Raw genomic sequence first — 24,812 nt, 5'->3', positions numbered from 1 at the left:
TCCTGGATAATCAAACTTATGGACCCGTGAAAGAGGAAGGGTTGCTTCAGTCTAACTATAAGTATGAATGCCAATCATGCTATTACGCCAGGATACTGGGTAATCAAACTTATGGACCCGTGAAAGAGGAAGGGTTGCTTCAGTCTAACTATAAGTATGAATGCCAATCTTGACAGTGTTCAAGATCTTGGTTAATCAAACTTATGGACTTGCGAAGGAGAAAGGATTGCTCGAGTCTAACAATAAGCATGAATGCCAATCTTGACAGTATTCAAGATCTTGGCTAATCAAACTTATGGACTCGCGAAGGAGAAAGGATTGCTCGAGTCTAACAATAAGCGTGAATGCCAATCTTGACAGTGTTCAAGATCTTAGCTAATCAAACTTATGGACTCGCGAAGGAGAAAGAAAATTCAAAGGGGGAGAGACACAAATATTTAATAACCAGAATTTTATTTAATCATGTTGGATTTCGGGTTGAGTGGAATCAGCGTGAATGATTTCCGCGAGAAGCAAGACTGTAGTTTATTAACTTTTAAAAGCAATATACGACATAAGCGATATATTACAAAAGAACGACACGAGCTAATAAAGATACGAGCGAACTGTTCGGCGGTCGCGATACGACAGGGATGAGAGACACGTCTTCTCGCGCGATTACTTCTAAACGACTGTTGACATCTGACAACAGGAATTAAGACTAGACTAATCGTGCGGAAAAGGCGCCAATTCAAATCGAAGCAGAATAAACATGCTATTTGACAAATTTAAATTAAATTAATAAATATGTATGCATGGATTTTAATTAAAGGTTCTAACTTAACAACAACTGTTTCCTTTGAGAGGAAGGGAAGAAGGGTAAGAAAAAAACAAAACACAAACAAAGGGGAAAGAAATCTTTGGTAGACTCACTACTTGTTGTGTGCAATGAAAAGATGACTCTCGATAACCGAGTGACCCTCCGCCTCTCGTGAAAGAGCCGACTGGAAAATTGGTTCGGGGACCCGCTCGGTTCCGGTGGTGTTGGTTGATGCACTGAAGGGCACTCGTCACTTGTCCGCACGATTATAAAATCGTTAGCTCGTCTATCTCGAAACTCTTTGCGCTAAGACGATCGCAGAGAGAACTTTCTGAATCCAGATGCGAAGTTGGACTGACTCTCCTGAGGGAGGATTTCGCGTATATCGAATCTTGGCGTCTCTTCGCGTACCCTCTCCATTAGGCAAGCAATATTCCTTTTTTACTCAATCAATTTTTTAAAAGGTCTCCCTCTCATGAGTTGAGGGTGTCTCCCTTCCAAAAGAAGGTTCAGGAGATTGCGCCTATTGGTGTAGGCTTTTTGTTTTAAGAAATTAAGTCCCGCCCACTGGAGAGTCCGTTAGGATCGGCTAAGTTGACATTTACTATTCCTGTTGAAATTTATTTCAAACAGATAACATAAGAGGGTGGTCTGGCAGGCGAGCACGCGGTGTCAAGTATCGCGTGTTTTGCTTATGGATTTGGGTTTCATCAATAAACCGTCGTCCGTGTCCCTCTCCTTATTCTTTTGTTCTAAACTCTTAAGGGGATCCAATATTACCGACAGAACGCGAATATTCTTTATTTTGAAAAATCTTTTTGTTGATTATAGATATCAACAAATCCTTTTCCACAATTAAGGTACACATAATAACGGAGTGCGGAGTTTAACATTTCATATGAAAAGTTAAAAAAAATGAGAAAATTACAGTTTTGTTATCGGCTTCTGCGTCAACATTTACTTAATATAACAAATGTGTAATCTACACGTGCCTAATCAGTAAACTCCGCACTCGGCATTTCATCAAAGAGTATAAGTGAACTTAGAGAAGTGAGTTTAGAAGCTTTATAAAAAAGATTTTGCAAAATAAAATTTTCGTGCATATGTGTGTGTGCGAGATGGAGGCTCAAGAGTAAAACAGAGCAGTAGATTAGTTGCGTGATGTCGCGATAGACGGAGCTGTAATCTTACACGACAAGGACAGACATAATCGTACTACCTTTGTCTCTTTCATGCGTGTAGAGTAATATACATGTACGCACTAACATTATTGCAGTATCTTTTTTCTCTCGATCATACGCTCTGTCTCTTTCTAATCGCTCGCTTGCTATGTACAACGTATCGCTTAGCTTCATGCTCCTCGCATATTCACTTACGCGTTGACTCGCGCTTCTCTCTCTCTCTCTCTCTCTCTCTCTCTCTCTCTCTCTCTCTCTTTCCTTCTGCTCGTTCATTATTGTATATTGTATTCTTTTATTCTCATTATTATATTCTTTTATTTGCTCAATTTTTATTCTTTCTATTCTCGTCTCCCTACATGAAAATAAATAAATTTATTTATTTATGTTTATTTGATACATCATAAATGAGATACACAAGTTATTTTCTTTTTCTATTTAACTATAGTTAAATACAACACATGTACATACAAAAATACACATAATTAAATACTTTGTCTATTTATGACATACACAATATCTCATTTATGTTGTATAAAATAAAGACGAATAAATTAATGTATTATTATGTAGGAAGACGAGAATATAGAAAGAATAAAAGTCGAAGAAATAAAAGAATATAATAATGGGGATGAAAGAATACAATAAAGAACGAGGAGTAAGCGAGATGACAAACATCAAAGAGTTCCGAAGTCTCGTTCGCGAGGCTCTCTTTATCTATAATATCTCGGGTTACATATCGTTCGTAAAATTTCTGTTTTTCGTATTTTATCGATATCAAAATAATTCTAATAGATTAATGAGATTCTTGCGATTAAAATAATACTAAACATGACATAAATCGGATAATTTTTAATCAATTATGTTATTAAAATTATGATTACTTATTTCATTTAAAATAATCGGATTTATATCGTATTTGGTGTCATTTTAATCGCAAAAATGTAATTAATCCATTACAATTATTTTCAGATATATAAAATGCGAAATACAAAAGTTTTATTTTCTATAATAAGATGACATATATACGTGAAAGATTACAGATAAAAGGAGTCACGCGAGCGAGGCTTCGGAACTCTTTCATGTTTGTCATCTCACTTACTCCTTCATTCTTTCTCGCTCTCGCTTTTGTCGACTCTTCAGCGTCGGGGATCTTTCCTTATCTACAAAATATAAACATCTTCTAAATAAAAAATGAAACTTGTATTTTCCATTTTATCTGTATAAAAATAATTATAATGGATTAATGAGATTCTTGCGATTAAAATGACACGAAACATGACATAAATCGGATTATTTTTAATCAATTATGTTATTAAAATTATGATTACTTATTTCATTTAAAATTATCCGATTTATGTCATATTTGGTGTTATTTTAATTGCAAGAATCTCATTAATCCATTATAATTATTTTTATACTAATAAAATACAATATGAAAGTTTCAGTTTTTATTTTATAAGATGTTTATATAAGGAAAGATCCCCGCGCGATGCGGAGAGTCGACAAAAGCAATAGAGAGAAAGAATGAAGGAGCAAGCGAGACGACAAATATCGAAGAGTTCCGAAGTCTCGCTCGTGAGGCTCCCTTTATCTATAATCTTTCACGTTAGATTAATATATATAAATTATTATAAAATTTATATATATATACAGGGTGTCCGGCGTCAATCGCATCACCGGTCATGTGCAGGTAGAGCAGATGAAATCGAGAAGAAAAGTCGTTTACCTTTTTTTTCTATAACACTTAATAAAAGAGTTATTATTGAGTAAAGTCTGGCCAATCAGCGCCGACCTTTAGCCGGGCGCACGTCAGTGAGCCGCGCGCTATGAAGTGTGCAGCGGCGTACACTATCAAGCGCGCGGTTCACCGACATGCGCCCGGCTAAAGATCGGCGCTGATTGGCCAGACTTTACTCAATAATAACTCTTTTATTAAGTATTATATAAAAAATTGGTACAGGACTTTTCTTCTCGGTTTCACCTGCTCTACCTGCACATGACCGGTGATGCGGTTGACGCCGGACACCCTGTATATATATGTCATGTTACTATAGAAAATCAAATGTCTGTATTTCGCATTTTATATATCCGAAAATAATTTAAATGCATTAATTACATTATTGTGATTAAAATGTCACGTCGTAAAATATTAATAAATAATGTTTTTATGTATCAAATTAATTTTAATCAATATGAAAATAACTTTTTATTCGGTTACAGAATATTCGTTTATAAAGATGCGCATTTGTTTTTATTATTACGCGATATTTGTAGCATGCATGTATCTAAGTATGTATGTACGTATCGGGGAATAAGGCGACTGTACTATTCACACGCACACAGCCAGGCACATGCGATAATATCAGTGCGCGGCAGTACTCAGTCTCAGTCTCAGTCGCGCGTGTTGTGTACATACGCGTAACGAGAGATAACCGCAAAAGTGTGCTCAACCGTTATAACGCGTTATAACGCGTCGAATTTAAAAAACGAGTGTTGTGTTTGTGTAGTCATAGTGTGTTCATATAATAGGGCGAAAATGTAATGAAAAACGCTTGCCTCGCTTTGCCCGCAGACTTTCTTTAAAAAGAATAAGGGTCAAAAGGTTAGTATATTTATATACCATAATTCTAGAAGGAATTGTTTTAATGTATACTATATACTAATATGTCGCTAGATATAATTGAATTTTTTTTCCGTGCAGTTTACACAAAAATATAAGTATGATAATGTAATATTATATAAAAATGTAATATTTCAAGTTTCTTTTTTTATTTTTTGATTATATCTTTAAAGCAATTCCTAAATAGAAAACAACATAAAGACCTTTGTATAAAAAAATTGTAACATTTAGAATTACTACAATACATGAACATACACATTATATGTATATGATGCACATAGTATTTAGTACTCATATAGTATTTTTGTTATAAAGAAATAGACAGACATGGGCAAAAAAAAGAAAGAGAGAGAGAGAGAGAGAGAGAGAATAGGAATGAGTAAGCGAGGGAATGGCTGTACAACGATATATCGATTAATAATTCACATCAGTCGCTAAATATTAGTGAGCATAAAGTATTGCTACGGAGAAAGATCCAACTATTTCCTTTCTTTTCTTACTTTTGGCACTTGTATAGACACTTGCTCACTTACACTCATATCCTCTTTCTCTTTGCCTATTCTTCTCTGTCCGTCTCTTTCTGATCCGAGCATACTATGTGTGTTATATATTATCTATATGCGATCTTTTCGTGAACTGGTTGTAAATATTTCATACCAGATGCGGTTTGCATGTGCGCTCTAAATATTGCCGAAATATTTGATCCCAGAAGCGATCTTTTCGTGAACTGGTTGTAAATATTTCATACTAGATGCGGTTTGCATGTGCGCTCTAAATATTGTTGAAATATTTGATCCCAGAAGCGATCTTTTCGTGAATTGGTTGTAAATATTTCATACCAGATGCGGTTTGCATGAGTGTTCTGGTTAAAGATATATCCCAGAGGCGATTTACGTGTGCTGGTTATTGTAAAAAATATTCCAGAGGCGATTTACGTGTGCTGGTTATTGTAAAAAATATTCCAGAGGCGATTTACGTGTGCTGGTTATTGTAAAAAATATTCCAGAGGCGATTTACGTGTGCTGGTTATTGTAAAAAATATTCCAGAGGCGATTTACGTGTGCTGGTTATTGTAAAAAATATTCCAGAGGCGATTTACGTGTGCTGGTTATTGTAAAAAATATTCCAGAGGCGATTTACGTGTGCTGGTTATTGTAAAAAATATTCCAGAGGCGATTTACGTGTGCTGGTTATTGTAAAAAATATTCCAGAGGCGATTTACGTGTGCTGGTTATTGTAAAAAGTATTCCAGAGGCAATTTACGTGTGCTGGTTATTGTAAAAAATATTCCAGAGGCAATTTACGTGTGCTGGTTATTGTAAAAAATATTCCAGAGGCGATTTACGTGTGCTGGTTATTGTAAAAAATATTCCAGAGGCGATTTACGTGTGCTGGTTATTGTAAAAAATATTCCAGAGGCGATTTACGTGTGCTGGTTATTGTAAAAAATATTCCAGAGGCGATTTACGTGTGCTGGTTATTGTAAAAAATATTCCAGAGGCGATTTACGTGTGCTGGTTATTGTAAAAAATATTCCAGAGGCGATTTACGTGTGCTGGTTATTGTAAAAAGTATTCCAGAGGCAATTTACGTGTGCTGGTTATTGTAAAAAATATTCCAGAGGCAATTTACGTGTGCTGGTTGCTTTACAATATTTTGAATCGGATGCAATTTAATAGTTATGTAAGATTAGCAATATAACCGTTATTATATATTATAATACATATATATGTATTGTGCCATTGTATGTATGTATGTATGTATGTATATATATATATATATAAAAGGCACACACACACACACACACACACACACACACACACACACACACACACACACACACACATATATATATATATATAACAATACATGCACACACACACACACACACACACACATGGCCAAATATTATTCCTCTTGGAAAGATGTATGGAAAGGCACACACACACGCACATATATATATATATATATATATATATATATATATATATATATATATATATAAGTCCATATAAGTAATGTGTGCAATTGTGTTCAAATATGCAATAAAGGCAGACACGTGTCTATGTTATACTGTTATCTATACGCTTAGATACGTTTAGATATGCGTGCGAGGCAATAGAGCAGTAGAAATACACGATGTTGTCCGATTTCATCATATTGAACACCATTCTCTTTCAAATATGCATAAAACATGCAGAAATATTATCGGTAACAGCGGAATTAAAATTATTGATATTATCGATAATTTCGGTCGGTATTATCGATAATTTTAGTTACGCTTAGATGAGGGCGCTAACCCGTCGGAGTTCGCTCGTCACTGTTGGATCCCCTTAAGACCATCACGCGGCTTTAGAATTGAGTGTTTCATCATCTGTCCGCACGCACATGATCTGGGTGTCTAGCGTTCGAGGGTTTCTTATCTTTGTTTAAAATTCTCAAATTTTGACGTGGGCTTTAGTTCAGGAATATTTATTGATCCGTCTCATCGTAAAAAAAAAATTTATAGTTCTGAAAGATTAGTCTCGCCTGCTAGATATTCCTTTAGTTTATTGTTTATGTCAAGTGCAAAGAGTTCCAGACCGTAAACGTTTAATATTACATGAAAGAAAAGAATCGTGGAGTCCACTGGACGTAACAATATTCCTTTAGTTTATTGTTTATGTCAAGTGCAAAGAGTTCCAGACCGTAAACGTTACATGAAAGAAAAGAATCGTGGAGTCCACTGGACGTAACAATAGACCATATCGTAAATTTTTACAAGGGAACCTCGCGAACCCGAAAATTCTGATTTTGATGAAACTTTACAGACATGTAGGGGGTCAATAGATGAATTTAATAATTTCCATTTGTTGCCCAAAAATGGTTCTAAGGGGTAAAAGTAACTCTCATACATAGAGCGGCTTTCTGCTTTTCTCGATATATCTCAAAAACTATTTGAGATATCAAAAAATGTTTTACACGAAAGTTTTATGGTAAAAACATGTCTATTTAACCACATTAATAAAAATTTGAAACAATAATTAAAACGACAATTTTTACAGAATTCTTTTCAAAAAATTATTTTTTCAAATGTTTATTAATGCAGTTAAATAGAGTTGTTTTTACCAAACCTTTTTTTAAAACTTTTGTATAAAACACTTTTTGATATCTCATAGTTTTTGAGATATACCGTGAATAGCAAAAAGCCGCTCTACATATGAGGGTGCTTTCACCCCTTAGAACAGTTTTTGGGCAGCAACTAAAAATTTCTAAATTTATCTATTGACCCCCCTACATGTCTGTAAAGTTTTATCAAACTCAGAATTTTCGAATTTGCGAGGTCTCCTTGTTAGTCGATTAACCGCAAAATGTTAAAAACCGTACAACCAAGATCTCTCAATCGTCATGATATATTCAAACGCATTACTGCTATTGATATGTTATGTCCAGATTCGGGAAAGGATGAGTCGACGGAAGGGCGTAACAACTATCCTTTATTATCCCGAAGTTAAACGTCTCGTGGCGTTTGGAATCGGGTCGAACGAACTGACAGGTCTGAAAAACAGGTAAACGACTGAGTCGCTATTACGTTGGTTATTCAGACGTTCGTTCGATGGTCCCTTTTCGGTAAGAGAATTTAATCTCTTTTACAGGGGATGGGACCAAGTGCGATATTTCGACTAGGAATGAGTGGGGATTTTAATAACGAGTAATTTTTTTATTAAAATAAACAAAGTATGAATTTATTCATATTTTGAAATAAATGATGGATATACATGATTATATAAAAATTAAAAATAAAATATTATTTGTTGGATGGGGTAATCTCAATTTGAATTAAAGCGCGAATATAAGCAGTATTATCTCAACCAACAATAGAGGGTACAAATCAAAATATATATGGGTCAAAATATACATGATTGTGCGAAATAGAACAGACGTGTGTGCGCAGTCAGTCTTGTAATAACAGAGCGATCCCTTTTTGTAACGAGTCCAAGTTTTTCTAATATTTCTTTTCGAATATTACAACATTAGAACATTTGTATTAAAATATAGTAAACGTATATTTCATTAAAACTAATAATTGTGTACTCTTCACTGCTGGTAAAACCTCAACAGGTTATGGGCCCAGAGCCACGTGTTGAGTACAAAGTAATAAAACAGTAAAATTAAAAGAGAAATTGAAACTTTCGGTACATTATAAACTGATCAGTAAAAAAGTTAAAAATGTGTGCTGCATCAAATACGACTGGAACGTTGGAAGGCATCGACAAATTGAAGGATGCCGATGGATATCCACTGTGGAAATTCCAGATAGAAATTCACTTGGAGGCAGCAGATCTCTTAGAAATTATACAAGGAGAGCCAACAGTTGGACAACTACAAGCAACAGAATGGAAAAGAAAGGATGCAAAGGCAAAGCGGATAATCGTAAGCACTTTAGAAAAACAATCATTGATACATATAGTAACTTGTACTACAAGCTTTGAAATGTGGCAAAAATTAAAAAATATTTATGAAAGAGACTCTCAGCATCAGAAATGCGCTCTGATGCAAGAGTTCTTTGAATATAAGAAGAGAAATGATATCGATATGGCCACATATATAACAGAATTAAAAAATCTCGCTTTTAAACTCAAAAGTTTAGGAGAAGAAATAAATGACACTATGGTCATTTCTAAAATATTAACCGCTCTGCCGGAGAGTTACAGATTTTTCGTTAGTGCATGGGAGTCGACATCCTCTGCAGAGCGAACATTAATAAATTTAACAGCGAGACTTCTAGCAGAAGAGGCAAGGAACCGATCGGACCAAGAAGAAGAAGTGGCGTTCAAAATAGAGGAAAGGAAATGTTACAAATGCAACATGAGAGGTCACCTAGCGCACGCATGTAAAAAGGTAGATGCTACTAAAAAAGGTAAAGACATAAAATGCTTTAATTGTCATAAAATCGGTCATATAGCAAGAGATTGCAGAAAAGATTCAGAGAAATCTTGTAAAATATGTAGAAAAACAAATCACCAGGAAAAAGATTGCTTTTTTAGGAAGAAAAAAGGTGACTCAGCGAGAGAGGAAAATAATAAAGTAGCCTTCTTAACAAACACTATAGAAACAGAAGATTGGATTGTTGACTCAGGATCAACCTCTCACTATTAATCACATGACGAACGACTCATCAAAATTAAAGGAAGGACGAAAAATAATAACAAAGGTCGGAGTAGCAAATAAGGAAGGAACCATGACAGCGAAGAAGACTGGAACAGTTGACCTTGGAAACTGTGAGTTAAATAATGTATTATATATACCAGATCTAAGAAGAAATCTTTTGTCGGTTGGTGCAATAACTCAAAAAGAAGGAAAAGTAGAATTCTATAAAGATAAAGTAACAATTAGTAAAGATAAAGAAACTATTTTCAAAGGAAAGAGAAACAGTGCAGGATTATATATTGTACAAAATAATAAAAACATAGAAAGAGCAATGACAGTTGAAAAAAAATCCTTAGTAAAACTATGGCACGAAAGATTAGATCATTTAGGCACAAATAATATGGTCAAATTGCTTAAATTGTCTGAAGGTATTAAATTAAAAAAGGAAGAAATTGTAGAACAACTATCGAATTGTGAGACCTGCATACAAGCAAACCATACAAGAATACCTTTCGGAGATCAAAGAAAGAGAGCTACACGACCATTGGAAATTATACATACAGATGTTTGTGGACCAATCACTCCGGAGACATGGGACAGAAACAGGTATTTTGTTACCTTCTTAGACGATTATACTAATTATGTAACAGTCTATCTAATGGAAGGAAAAGGAGAAGTGTACGGAAAACTAAAAGAATATATAACACAAGCAGAAGTAAAATGGAACAGAAAAACTAAAGAGATACGTTGTGATAATGGTAAAGAATATACTAGCAGAGAATTAAAAACTTGGTGTAAAAATAAAGGTATATTCATAAATTATACTCCACCGTACACCCCTCAATTAAACGGAAAGGCTGAACGACTAAACAGAACGTTAATTGAAAAAACTAGAGCTATGATTACAGGAAAAGAAGAAAACAAAATGCTATGGGGAGAAGCAGTGAGAGTTGCTGCGTATCTACACAACAGAAGTCCGACAAGAGTAAATACACAAACAGCATATGAGATGTGGAACGGTGAAAAACCTAACTTGAAACATTTGAGAGTCTTTGGTTGCACAGCATATGCGAAAGAATTAAGACAGCTTAGAAAATTAGACAACAGAAGTAAAACCATGAAATTTGTTGGCTATACGCAAACAGGATATCGATTATGGGATTCAGAAAAGATGAAAATAATAGTCTCAAGAGAAGTACATTTCATAGAGAAAGAAAGTGAATACGCAATAGAAAAGGACAAGAATAAAGACTTGATAGAAAGAAAGAAAAATAAAATACACATACAACATGAAGAAGATCTAGATGATGATGAAGAAATTTTAAGCGACAATGAAGAAGATATGGAAACTGCTGAAGAAGACTCCGAAGAAGAAGAAGATGAGGAGAACAGAACAATGATAGATAACAATGATAGCATAGAAGAGCAAACAGAAAACACACCAAGGAGATCTCAAAGGATAAAAAAATTCCCGGACAGATACAATGATTATGCATATCTGACATATGAAGAAGCAATGAGCAGTAATGATAAAAGGAAATGGATGAGAGCTATACAAGAAGAGAAAGATTCATTAAACAAGAATAAAACCTGGGAATTAGTCGAGGCTAAAGAAGCAAAAGGAAAAAAATGTTTAACAAGTAGATGGGTTTTCCAAATTAAAGAAGATGGCAAATATAAAGCAAGACTTGTTGCAAGAGGATGCGAACAAGGAAAGAATATAGATTATGAGAAATTGTACAGTCCCGTGGTAAATAGTGCTGCATTAAGAATGCTATTTGCATTGGCGGCACATAACAACTGGAATTTTATAAAATTTGACGTAAAAACTGTTTTTCTCTATATAGAATTAGAAGAGGAAATATTCATGCATCTACCAGAAGGATATAAGGAAAGGAAAAACAAGATTTGTAAACTAAAAAAGGCTTTATATGGTCTTAAACAAGCATCAAACAGCTGGAATAAGAAATTCACGGAAACACTAAAAAAATATGGTTTAAAACAATTGCTCACAGAGAAATGCATCTTCAAGAGAGAAGATAATTCAGCACTCTTAGCAATCCATGTAGATGATGGGATACTATTTGGGAAAAACGCACAAGATTTAAGAAACTTACTCCTGAAACTAAAAAATGTATTTGATATAACATTTAATAACAATCCAAGCTCTTTTTTAGGTTTAGAGATAGAAAAGTGGCAAGAAGGCATCAAACTCAATCAAAATAACTACTCGGAGAAAGTACTAGAAACATATGGGATGAGCAATGCAAAATCAGTGGACACATCGATATTAGCTAACACAGAAGTAAGCAGTGGAGGAAGCGGGATGAAATCTTTCCCTTTTAGAGAAGCCGTGGGAAGCCTACTCTATCTCACAGCCAAAACCAGACCAGACCTGAGTTATGCAGTAACGTATAACAGTAGAAATACACAGAATCCTTCAGATATAGACATAATTAATATTAAGAGAGTTCTAAGATATTTACAGGGAACTAAGCATTTAGGAATAACATACAATAATAAAGGAAATGTACAAACACTTAGAGCGTTTTGCGATGCGGACTATGTAGGTGATGTAGAGACTAGAAAAAGTACATCAGGGTATATAATAGAATTTTGCGGAGGTCCTATAAGTTGGGCATCACGTAAACAACCTATTGTAGCATTGTCAAGCACAGAAGCAGAATTCATTTCGGCCGCTGATTGTTGTAAAGAATTATTATTTTTAAAAAGCATATTGGAAGAATTAATTGGTAAAACTGTAAATGTTGAAATGTGTATCGATAATCAAAGTGCTATCAAGCTTATTAAAACTGGAATATTTAATCAAAGGTCGAAACATATAGACGTGCGATTTCACTTCATAAGCGAGAAGGTTAAGGAAAATAATATCAACATTGTATATTGTAATATTAGCGATCAAATTGCCAATATTTTTACAAAGCCGCTAGGTACAATAAAATTTAGAAAATTCAGAGATATGATAGTGCAGTAGGATCACATTAATAATTGTAAAACTGTATTTATAAGTTAATTTTGTTTATTAAAGATAACATTGAGATTAAAGGGAAATGTTGGATGAGATAATCTCAATTTGAATTAAAGCGCGAATATAAGCAGTATTATCTCAACCAACAATAGAGGGCACAAATCGAAATATATATAGGTCATGATTGTGCGAAATAGAACAGACGTGTGTGCGCAGTCAGTCTTGTAATAACAGAGCGATCCCTTTTTGTAACGAGTCCAAGTCTTTTTAATATTTCTTTTCGAATATTACAACATTAGAACATTTGTATTAAAATATAGTAAACGTATATTTCATTAAAACTAATAATTGTGTACTCTTCACTGCTGGTAAAACCTCAACATTATTGATTTTAATTTCTCGGTGAATGAGCGCGCGCGCGCGTGTGTGTGTGTGTGTGTGTGTTTTAATTCACGGGTGTTACATTAATACGGAGGGCATCAGTCAGAGTGCAAGGAAAAGATTCTATCGTTAACATTTAGGTGCTCCGACTGGTTAATATTATACAATATGAAAATGTATTTGATTAAAGGATAAAAAAAAATAAAATCAAAATCAATAAGTATAAGTAAATAAATGTATATGTTAATAACGGTCAGAAGTATAAAATTGGTCACTCGCATACGTGTTAGATTAAGATCAGAAGTTGAAACTTCCTAAGACTTATCGCCGGAACGGATTGATGATTTAAAGGAATGAGACATTCGTTAGAATGTTTTGATTTAAATAAGAAACGAGACAAAAAGGAGGAAAAGAAATATTATTCAATTAATTGATGTTTAATTTTGAGATGTCGCCAGTAGATAAATTAAATTGTTTATATATGTATGACCCAACTGGCAATTTATTGTTCGATTGTTAACACAACGTTTCGACCATATGGTTTTGGTCCTTATCAAGTGAACTAAAATTACAATATTAAATAATGATAATCCCGTTACAAAAATGAAATAAACAAATTTATCTGCATTAGTTAAAGTTGAAAGAGAAAAAAGTCGCTATGTCATAATGACACACTGTGTCAACCTCTCTATTTAAGATACCGAGAAAGACTAAACGACCTTTATTAATCTATCGTATATGTTATTTAAATTCTCTGTGTCCTTTTGAGAGTTAACAATGTTGTCATATTTTTTAATAAAGAACATTTCAGCTATTTCTCTCTTTCTTACATGTTTTTCAGTATGCAGGATATCAGGCGTTGACCAATCGAAGTTATGATCAAATTCTAATTTGTGTTTACTAATTACCGAAAGATTACTAGCGTGCATTTTTATGTTATTAAAATGTTCCTTGACGCGGGTAGCTAAATGTCCTTTCGTTTGACCAATATATGAAGCACTACAGTTTTTGCAATTTATTCTATAAACGACTTCCGTTCTATTACTAATAGGCAGCACTTCCTTACCACGTTTAATCAATGAGTTTAATTTTGTAGGTACATTGTAGACAACATTAAAATCCATATCCTTAAAAAACCGACCGATACTGTCGCTCAAACCTTCAATAAAAGGTAATGTAATGTAAGAGGGCTTGTCTACATTATTTTCCTCAGTGCTCGGAGTAACATCACCACGGTGTTTCAAAAAATTAAGTCTCTTACAAACATAACGGTTTACAACGTGTCTCGGAAAACAATTATTGAGTAAAATCCGTTTCACGACATCAATATTTTTACCATGAAACTGATCGTCAGACAATAAAATAGCATGATCAACAAGATTAAAAATGATGTTCAGTTTATATTTAAAAGGATGGTTGGAATAAAAATTAATATATCTGTTGGAACAAGTAGGTTTTCTATACCAATTAGTTAAAATTTTTCCATTAAAGCGGATAACAGTGGTGTCCAAAAAATTAATACATGAGTCCGACTCTGTTTCATGCGTGAATTTTAAGTGTTGGTGATAACTGTTGAAAACCAACTTAATCTCGTCTACCTTTGCACGGGGAACGATGGCAAAGATATCATCCACGTATTTATAATAAACAGGAATAATAAAATTCAACAAACTCAAACAATGTGTCTCCAAATCGTCCATCACAATATCTGCCAAAATAGATGATAGAGGAGATCCCATAGAACTGCCAAAGATCTGCTCATAAAACTGTCCATTAAAAGAAAAACTAGTCGAATCTAAAACAATTTCCACTGCATATAAAAACTGAAGCAAGTTAAAATTTGTATTCGGAGCGGTCATTCCAACGTTTCTCGATAGCGCGCAAAACTAACTGTTTAGGAATATTAGTAAATAATGCAGAAACGTCAAGTTAAATCATTATTTCGTCATCATTAATAAGTTTATTCTTCATAGCGGCAGCAAATGACCAGCCATCTTTAATATGAGATTTAGGTTGCAAATTAGAATTATGTAAAATATCATGAATGAACTTCGATACATTATACAACGGGCTGTTCAGTGATGATACTATAATACGTAATGGAAAACCAGTTTTATGAATCTTGGGCAATCCGTAACATCGTGGCAAATTACCGTTAGTAATGTTTAAATGTTTGCACGTGGACACATCTATTAAACCGTTATTGCGCCAAGATTTAACAAGTAAATTTATTTTGTCAGTTTACTGTCTAATTAGAATCTTTGATCAATTTTTTGTACGTAGATTGGTCATTTAATATAGATTCCATTTTTTCAAAGTAATCTTTCTTATCCATAACTACTGTAACTTGACCTTTATCTGCCCTAGTAACGAAAATATCATCGTTATTAAATCCTATAAAAAATCCTTACAGAGAGAGAATCCCTTCAGAATGTATCTGTCTGAAAGGTTAATATGTTTATTTCTACGTAAGAATCTCTCGAGAGCATTTGCAACTGAGATTCTAGTTGTCTCGATTAGTTCATACGGAATGTGACGGTAGTTGGTTTCTAAATTTTTCACAGTCTCAAGTACAATACTAATACGGTCCTTTTTATGAGATTGATGCAACGGTAGACCGAAGTTATCACCAAGGCTTAAAAGCTCGAAAATCCTCTCAGGAATATTCTTACTGCTGATGTTAACCAACCATCGTGAGTTGTCTATATTACCGAACGGATTAACAACAATGTTGTGTCTAAAGGTCAAATTACGAAATTTTTTAATTAAATTATTCTTAATCTTACGGTTAAATGCCAAAATCTTGTGTTTATTAAGGTCAAAAAATCTAAGCACCAAATCACGTGGTAGACCATCAAAAAGTCTTTTTCCCGTCTTTCTAATTTTAGCACGCAAGTAATTTAGATTAAAATTAAGGTCTTTGATTTCTTAATTCAATAATTTATAACGGTAATTTTTCGTAATACTTTCGATTCTATGGTTAACGCTGTTACTATAAAAAGAGATGTTTACTTTTAAATTCTGAAATATGGTCGAAATATGGTTGTGTTAACAATCGAACAATAAATTGCCAGTTGGGTCGTACATATATAAACACTCTTTTTATTCAATTAAATTTACTTTTTTAAATAGTAATTCAGAGGTAGAGGGGTAGCAAATTTGTACGATGTTTCGCTCTGTGTCTAATATCGGCAGCCTGATGTTCGATTCGTGGTTGACCTGGAGATGATGCCAAGTAAAGACACTAGTGGCACAAGTGCCTAATTCGCGAATTACGGTGCAAAAGCACAGAGTAAGACTGCGTGAAGTTGAAGACCGGAGAAATAGTGCGTGATGTGTTTGCGAGTTCTCTTTTTATAATCTTCTTTTTTGGGCGTATTCTAATTCTAAGAGTGGGAATCTTCCAAAACTTTGACGAACTAAATTTGCGCAGAAGTGAGGATTTTTCGATCTTAGCAAATTAAAAATGTGCCAGTATCTTGGTTAGGCGGGGTGTTTCTTCTACTTTTCACGTTTTACCCGTGGTGATCGTCCATTGATGAGTAAGACATTCGTTCGAAGAGTCCTTGCACGTGTTCAGATTAGGAAAAGGTCTTATTTTTCTATGATAATTTTTATTGCTATTGGTGTAGGTGCGTTTATTGAATATTTGTTGAAAAATGTTTATTATTATAGATGCAGCTGTGTTTGTTGGGTATTTCGTTAGAAACTTTTATATTGTTATTGATGCAGTTGTGTTTGTTGGGTATTTTGTTAGAAAATTTTATATTATCTTGAGGAAACCGGCATGGTTTCATCACCGACTTTTTACGTTGGTCTGTTTACTGAGCGTTTCGTTTGTCTCACCAATCGACGATCATCGCCGACACTTTGCGGAAGGAAGGAATCGTGGAATCGCCAGGACGTAACAGATAGGATGGTCAATTTCTTCATTACTTACATATTCGTAAGTTAATGAATATTGATTGGATTTTTTAACGATTTATCTTCCGGTTAATTTTAATTTTAATCCGTGCGCTGATGATAGCTAAAATATTAACCGAAACGTCCGTTCTACGCTTATTTATGTTACATTGAGTTATTTTTACAATAAATTTATATGCGTCCCTAATACTGCGCTGGGCTCTTATTGGGCCATTATATCCCATTCTTAATAGACATTTCTTTATATTAGCAAATTTGTTGTAATATTTAAGTTAGATTAATAATTTTGAACCCTATATTTATATTAAAACTAAAACAATATATTCTATAAATGTATTCTATGTACATACAATTCTTGCCGTTTTTCAACGAATTAAGTTATTTCATAAAGAGCTTACATATGTATCTAGTTATTTTTCATAAGAGCATATGCACCGATTATTTATTTATTATAAATAAATCATTAGCGTATATGGTTTTATATAAAATAATTCGTATATGCTCTTATGTGTGCAGGATTATTCATGTAATACATGCAGTTTTAAAAAACAATTTAATCCATTAAGAAATAGTAAGAATTGTATGTAGAATATATTTCTAGAATATATTTATGTATCTCTTCTTCACCGATATTGTAAAATATCATATTCTTCTCTCTAGCATAAGTCGCAGTCATCATTAGTTAGTTTTATAGAATTCTATTTTTGCTAGAATTGTCTGCTTTTAATTTCAAACATAATTGTGAAATAATTATTTTGGACATTGTAAGCTAGTAATAAATTTTTCTTCCTGTTTTCTGGATTTTTTTTCTTTTAGATCTTGAATATGTATAAAAGCATAATCATATATATATATTGATGCGTATAAGCATAATTGTGTATTACCAGCACTTTTGTATAAGTAAATCAAATTAAACCGAATAGAAAACTTCTCTTGCATTATGTGATTTTCCCAATAATTTCTGTGCGCTAAAACACACTGAAATTAATAATCCAGCAATCAATAATTAATTAATAATCAAGTTTAATTATGTATGCGTTTAGCAATCGTGTAAAAGTGGAATGTTTTTTTCGCTGCATACTTATACTCGCACAGATTAGACAATTTTTTAAAATTAATTTCTCGTTAATTATGGCAAAATGGTAGAAAACTTCCCTACTCGGTCCAACCCGTAGTGTACAGTGGGACCCGTGACACAGTTATTACCGAACATACAGCATACTCATATAAACAAATATATATAGATCTAACTTTCATTTTGCGAAATACTTTTAAGTATTCACATTTTTACAAATTTTATTTAATTATATAATTTTTCCATTAATATTGTTTAAGTGATAATTTAATATTGATACAGAGCTATTTATTTTAGAATTCTTCGTTAATAAATGATGCTACTTTGCCCATCATTGTAATATGAGAACCTTGTACGTAATGTATTTTCACTGCACCTTCAGTAACCTAAAAATAATTTCTCTTGTAAAAAATATCATAAAAATGATAAAATATGTTACTCTTTAATCAAAAGTTTACCTTATGTAAACCATAATCCTCTTCAGGAAAAGTGATAGGCGTAAATATAGGTTTTAACAATATTATAGATGATTTTAAAGGTGGCAATAAAGATATATCATAATCTTGTACAGCCATTAGATGATGGTAAACTGTTGTACATAAGAATTTTTGATTTTCAACATTTAATACATTGACCTTCTCCGAAAAGTGAGCAGTAAATAGTTCTAATTTTTCCTCCCATATACTGCACTTATTCAGCTCTAACGCAGACTGTAAATAATATATGTATTGTATTTTATGTAAATAATAATAAAATGGTAATCTACATTTAAAATTGAGACTGTATTTTCACATGTTTGTACTCTTATTACTTAATTAGTTTTCCTCTATTTTTGAACTACGTAAGTCAAATTATTTTATCTTTTAATTATTAGCAATAATTTGTAATCAAGGATTACTGTTTCAATTTAATATCCATTTTACATATGCTCAAAAAATAAACATTATATTTCAATCATTGTAAATATTGTATAATTCTTATATACTGTCATTATTATCATTCTTTCTTACTCATTGAAAACCATTTAATCAAGTCTTTCAAAGCTCCTATAATTTGTATTATATATAAATAAGATATTACCTTATATAAGGTAAAAGGTATTTTATCATATAAAAATGCATATAAGACTTTCAGAACTATATTTAAATATTTTAATAAATAATTTTCTATACTCTTTCATTAATATTGTATATGAACTCAATTATACATAAACCATTTTCGTAGTAAAAAATCATAATGTGGTCTTAATAATTGACTAACCATTTCATTGTCAGATTCGAGATACATTTTCATGAAATGAAGTAGAATGGCATTTTGTAGTTCTTGTTGTGAAGCATAATTAGGAAATTCAATCAAAAATTTTAACCAATCAGGAGCTCCATCTATAAGTAATAACCGTCCAACGAAATTCTTAGCTTCTAATAATCTTGCTAACTCAATAGCAATTAAGGATCCAAATGAATAACCCACTATTAAAAATTCTTTTTGATCTTCCATTTTCTCCATTATGTACTAAAAAAATAAACATAAGCATATATAAAATAGTACGTAAAAAAAGCGTGAAAGCGTGTGTATAATCAAATATTATTGTTTAAATACTCAGCAATTTAAGTAACGATTTCAAATAGATTATTTTATAATTACATACAGGCAGAAGATATGCTGCTGATTTCATTATTGAATGAGCAACATCCGGCATATAAAGTGCACCGTGTTGCAAACATATCGCCAAAGATTTAATTTTCGATTCTATCAATTTATATACGCTTGCAGATCCGTCGAGTCCTGGTATAAGGAATATTATGTTTCCAGCAACGTCCCTTTTTGTATCAAGTTCTACATAAATATCTGGATTGAAATCAGAATCCTTAAGTTTTCGTGTCAATATTTCGAGACCGTCCAAATTATTTGTAGCAGCTTCAGTAGCATCGTACATCTTGTCTAGCTTGATTGCATTTGTCATTTTTCTAAGTGCAGCAAAACTGAGATTTTTAATATCTTGTTCTGTCAATAAAATATCAAATTCTCTCGCCAATGTCTGTTGAATTTCTACCGCTATCATTGAATCCATGCCTAGCTCAGTTAGTAATACATTTGGTGCCACTATATTTATATTTTTCAATCCTATTTAAAAAATTATATATTTCGATATATTTTTAATCAGACATTATTTCATTTTAACAACAATCTTACATTTCTTGTATATTCTTTAATGCACTTTGTTACATCAATATAATATATTTTTAATAACATTATTGAATAAAAATTTACTTCCTATAAATGTTTTGTCACAAACTTTTTATATTACAATTGTTTATAAACTCACCTATAATATTTGCAACCGCTTCAAGTGGATTCATTGCTTGACTAGAATTTTTTTTCTCAGCAACAACCATGCTGCTTACGATTGGCCGATCTTGTAGTAAAAATATTTCTAATGTGTCCAAACAAGAGGATATTCTTTGTTGCAATATACCTTCAATAACAATTTCTTTGTCATTTTCTTGTACATCTGCAACAAGCCCAACTCCACCAATTGGTCCCCACTGTATAGCCAAACTATGTAAACCTTCTTTCATTCTTCTTTCACAAATTCTTTCCATTACGGAATTTGCCATCCCGTAATTTGTTTGGCCTGCGTTACCTCTTCCGCATGAACCGGAAGAAAAAACGACAAAATGACGAAGTTGAGTGCAAATTGTTCTCGATAATTCGTCCATCTTTTTCGTCGTCCATGCCTTTGACACGAAAGATTCTTCGAATGTTTGTGGGGACTGATTCTTGAATATGGCATCTTTCAATACAACTGCGAGATTGAATATAGCATCCACAGGACCTTGTTCTTCGGCAAATTTTAATATAGATTCGCAGTCTTTATATCTCGAAGTATCAATAGCTCTAACGATTTGTACATTTATACCATAAGATTGCCATAATGTTACTCTTGATCGCTGATACCCGTTCCTTATTCCAGTTCGCGAGGTCACTACAAGATTTTTTGCACCACGTAAAATCAACCAATCAATTAATTCTAGACCAAAACCACCTAGACCACCTAAAACGATGTAGCATTTATGTTCCAGGCAGTAGTATCGGGGATGTGCGAGTATAGGTGCATCCAAGAGTTCATCTTCTTTATGAATTTTTATCATTATCTGCAAATAATATTAATTTATTAGGATATTGTTTCATATTTTGAAATATATATACATATATATATATATATATTTCAAAATATAAAACAATATTTTTGTATATATATGTTCGTTTCTTGTTACTATTAAATTCTCAAAAAAGGGCACACAGTTTTTGTTCTCTTTACCTTATCTTTTATATTACAAATTGATAAAAACTGTCTTTGTTTCTTGTTTATGATATATATACATTAATATATATATATATATATATATATATATATATATATATATATATATATATATATATATCATAAACAAAAAACGAAGACAGTTTTTATCAATTTGTAATATAAACGATAACATAAAGAAAACAAAACTATTGTTCGGGAGTCGACCTCGACGAGATCGCCCGAAACTGTAAGAGACGCTCAGAGATGAGCGAGAAGCGGTGTGTAACGCGAATCCGTAGATCCGCTGGAGGACAAGGAGAGTTCAGAAAAGACTCGAGTGCAGATTGTTTTAACTATTCGTTTTATTTAGAATAATAGGAGCGAGCGACGGCACGTATTCCGCGATTCCGACGGAAATCTTCAAATTGTCCTGTTAATTACTGCCCCTTTTTCGCGGTTCGAAAATCTTGATTAAGAGCTTCTTGCTAGAAACTCTCGCGAGAACAGAAATCTTGCACGCGGACGCCGGATGGAATTTAGCGCGAGGCAGAGAACATTCGCAATGCGGATAACGAGCGTCGACTCTCGGACTCCAAACAATTAACAATCACAAACTCAATAATTATAGAGCAGGTAATAATACAGACAATGAGGCGTCTTTCGCACTGAGTTCGATGCTCGATCGTATGCTAGAAGGTCAGTTGAGAATTTACAACGAGAGTGACGAAAGCGCATACGACACGAGCGAATTAAACGATAAGAAATGCGCGAACGAACTACACAAGCATAAATTACACGAGCGAAAGTAACAACAGCAGCGCGAATGGTCTATGAGTACCGCGACACGACACGAGCGAGAATACGACACGAGAAATAATGATCGATTGCTATCGACCAGCTCGAATCGTCGACCAGCGGCAGACTGTGAGATTTTCCCGAATTGACCGCCGTGAGAATATGTGCGCGATCGGATGCGAGACAATTCGGAATTGAGACGAGTAAACCACTGTAACTCCGATACGAGCGAGAATAGAGAAAGAAAGTTGATCGAGCTCGATGAACGTCGACCGGCTAGAAACGTCGTTACAGGCAGACTAAATCGACAGACCGCGGAAACTCGTGCTCTGCCGGTGGGAATAACAGGGTTTTTTCGACGTCAAACCTTCGAGATCCAGCTGTTTGTCACAGTTTTTCATTTCGAATATCACGCGATCACGCGTTGATCGGCTGATCGACGGTGTTGTATGTACCCTCGCTCGTGTTTTGATTTCGGCTCTTACCGTTCAGATTTGTCGGTTGAATTTACAGTTTAAATTTATCGATTAAATTCAACATTTCAATCTTGAACAACTATATATATATATATATTGTACGTATATCTCTATTGTACGTATATCAAAAAATGATCATACCTTGCCAATATGCTTTCCAGCAGCCATATATCTAAACGCAGCTTCTATTTCATCTCTTTCAAAGACTTTTCTGCACAATGGTTTGATAACTCCTTTCTTTAAACCTTCTATTAGTTTATTCGACAATATTATCTTACTTTCTGGTCTGTCATAAAAAGAATTATCCAATATTACACTATGGAAACTAATGCCTTTTGAGAATGCAAATATTTCTAAAGGACTATTGGAAATCATATCAAACTTTCCAATTTCGAGGAAACGACCACCCTTTGCTAAGCAACGGATGGATGCTTGCAGTTTTTCTTCAGCTAAAGAATTCAATACGATATCTACTCCGCGACCCTCCGTCTTCTGGATAACTATTTGTTCAAAACTTGTATCTCGAGAGTTTCCGATATGATCCTCGGGAATAGAAGGAAATGTTTTTTTTATAAAATATTGTTTCTCGATACTTCCAACCGTTGTAAATACTTCGCAACCTTGGTTAAGTGCAAGATTAATTGCTGCTTGACCAATGCCTCCCGTACCAGAATGAATTAATACTTTGTCGCCTTTCTTCATTTTACCTTTCAAATACAAAGCATAATAGCAAGTGGTATATACATAAGGAACCGTCGCAGCGTCTTCCATTGTCCACTCGTCAGGTATGATCCAATTGAAATATTTATCAGCTACGCAAATATTTGCAAACCTAAAAATAATGATTTATATTATTTATTATATTAAAGTTACATTTAAAAAATTTTTTTATTTTCAATGATATTCTATATATAAAAAAAAAACATGCAAAATATAATAATTTTTCATTTTTTTTTTATTTCATCAAAAGCTTCATTAACTTAAATAAAAAAAATATGTTAAACAGTTTATTTACTAAAAATATATTAATTAACATCTGTGCGTGACCTATCTTACTATCTTACCCATTTGAACACAATCCCATTATTCTTTGTCCATTTTTATTAAAACCAACAAATTCCATTCCGATTAAAAAGCTATTATTTCGTTCGAAAGATCCAACACAAGTCGAAATGAGTCTACCTTTAGCTATCATGATATCTTTAAAATTGATAGACGCATAGACTATTCTTATCAAATTTTCTTCGTCACTGTTGATCATAGATATTCTGTTTTGCACCCAACAAAGAGTGCTGAGATTACCTCGCACCTAAAATAAATAAATATAACGATTATTTTAATCCTATTAAAATTACAGTAAATCATTACTTAATTTATAAGTAAAAATATCACAAAACATTATTGAAATTTTTCTTAAATACTGAATCTTTTTGACGTACCATTTGAGAAACATAAGCACTCTGTACGAGTTTCGGTTGTAGTAATGGTAATGGAAAATATCTATAAGAACCCCAAATGCTACCAGAACGTATAACATTGATGGGTAAATCCAGTTGTAGTTGTTTCATGTACAACGATTCTTGCAATGAAAAAATAGGCGCATCTTTATCTTGAATAAATACACCTCTAATCATTTTACCACCTGGTTCTTTTCGTAAACAATTTACAAGGCCGATTAGTCCGCAATCGAAGTCCCCTTCTGCGACGATTATAATTCTCGTAATTTCATTTTCTACGTTCATGAATGATTTAAGTCTGTCTATCCATGAGAATTCATAATTGTTTACAAGCACAATCTGCTCATTCCTCTTAATATTGTGGATTTTTCTTAATAATATAATTGTCTTATCGTTGGTGCATTTTTCCAAAATTACTTTTAACCCATACTTATCCAGACATGAGTAATCATAAATAGCATCCAACTCTTCGAATGTTAGAAGAAATCCCTTTGACATTATGACAGATAATAATTGTTCGTATAATTCGTTTTTATTTTTTGTTAAAATTCCAAAACCTATAATCATCAAACAATTTTGATTTTCTGTCAGTTCATCAAATTCTATTGTAGAAATATTGTCAGGCAAGGTGATATCTTTGAATCGCTTATGTAGTACTCTGCGTTGATACCACTGCTT

At 33.1% G+C, this 24,812-nt stretch overlaps 1 protein-coding gene across 1 annotated transcript; it reads right to left on the bottom strand.

The window, feature by feature from the left end:
- Nucleotides 1-18,392: 18,392 nt before the first annotated feature.
- On the bottom strand, nucleotides 18,393-24,695 carry LOC138944168 (fatty acid synthase-like). The gene is made up of 8 exons (XM_070315082.1): nucleotides 24,117-24,695; nucleotides 23,742-23,986; nucleotides 22,819-23,509; nucleotides 20,426-21,254; nucleotides 19,748-20,223; nucleotides 19,360-19,611; nucleotides 18,558-18,809; nucleotides 18,393-18,485 (listed from the first exon to the last, which is right to left on the bottom strand). The coding sequence occupies exons 1-8, from the start codon at nucleotides 24,630-24,632 to the stop codon at nucleotides 18,393-18,395; spliced, it is 3,354 nt and encodes a 1,117-aa protein (XP_070171183.1). The 5' UTR covers nucleotides 24,633-24,695.
- Between the last annotated feature and the right edge of the window lie 117 nt (nucleotides 24,696-24,812).

The sequence above is a fragment of the Polyergus mexicanus genome, unplaced genomic scaffold, assembly GCF_030449975.1.
Source record: "Polyergus mexicanus isolate NDT 795.1 unplaced genomic scaffold, iyPolMexi1.0 SCAF_105, whole genome shotgun sequence".
Classification (NCBI taxonomy): domain Eukaryota; kingdom Metazoa; phylum Arthropoda; class Insecta; order Hymenoptera; family Formicidae; genus Polyergus; species Polyergus mexicanus.
This window is presented reverse-complemented; position numbering and strand designations above follow the sequence as displayed.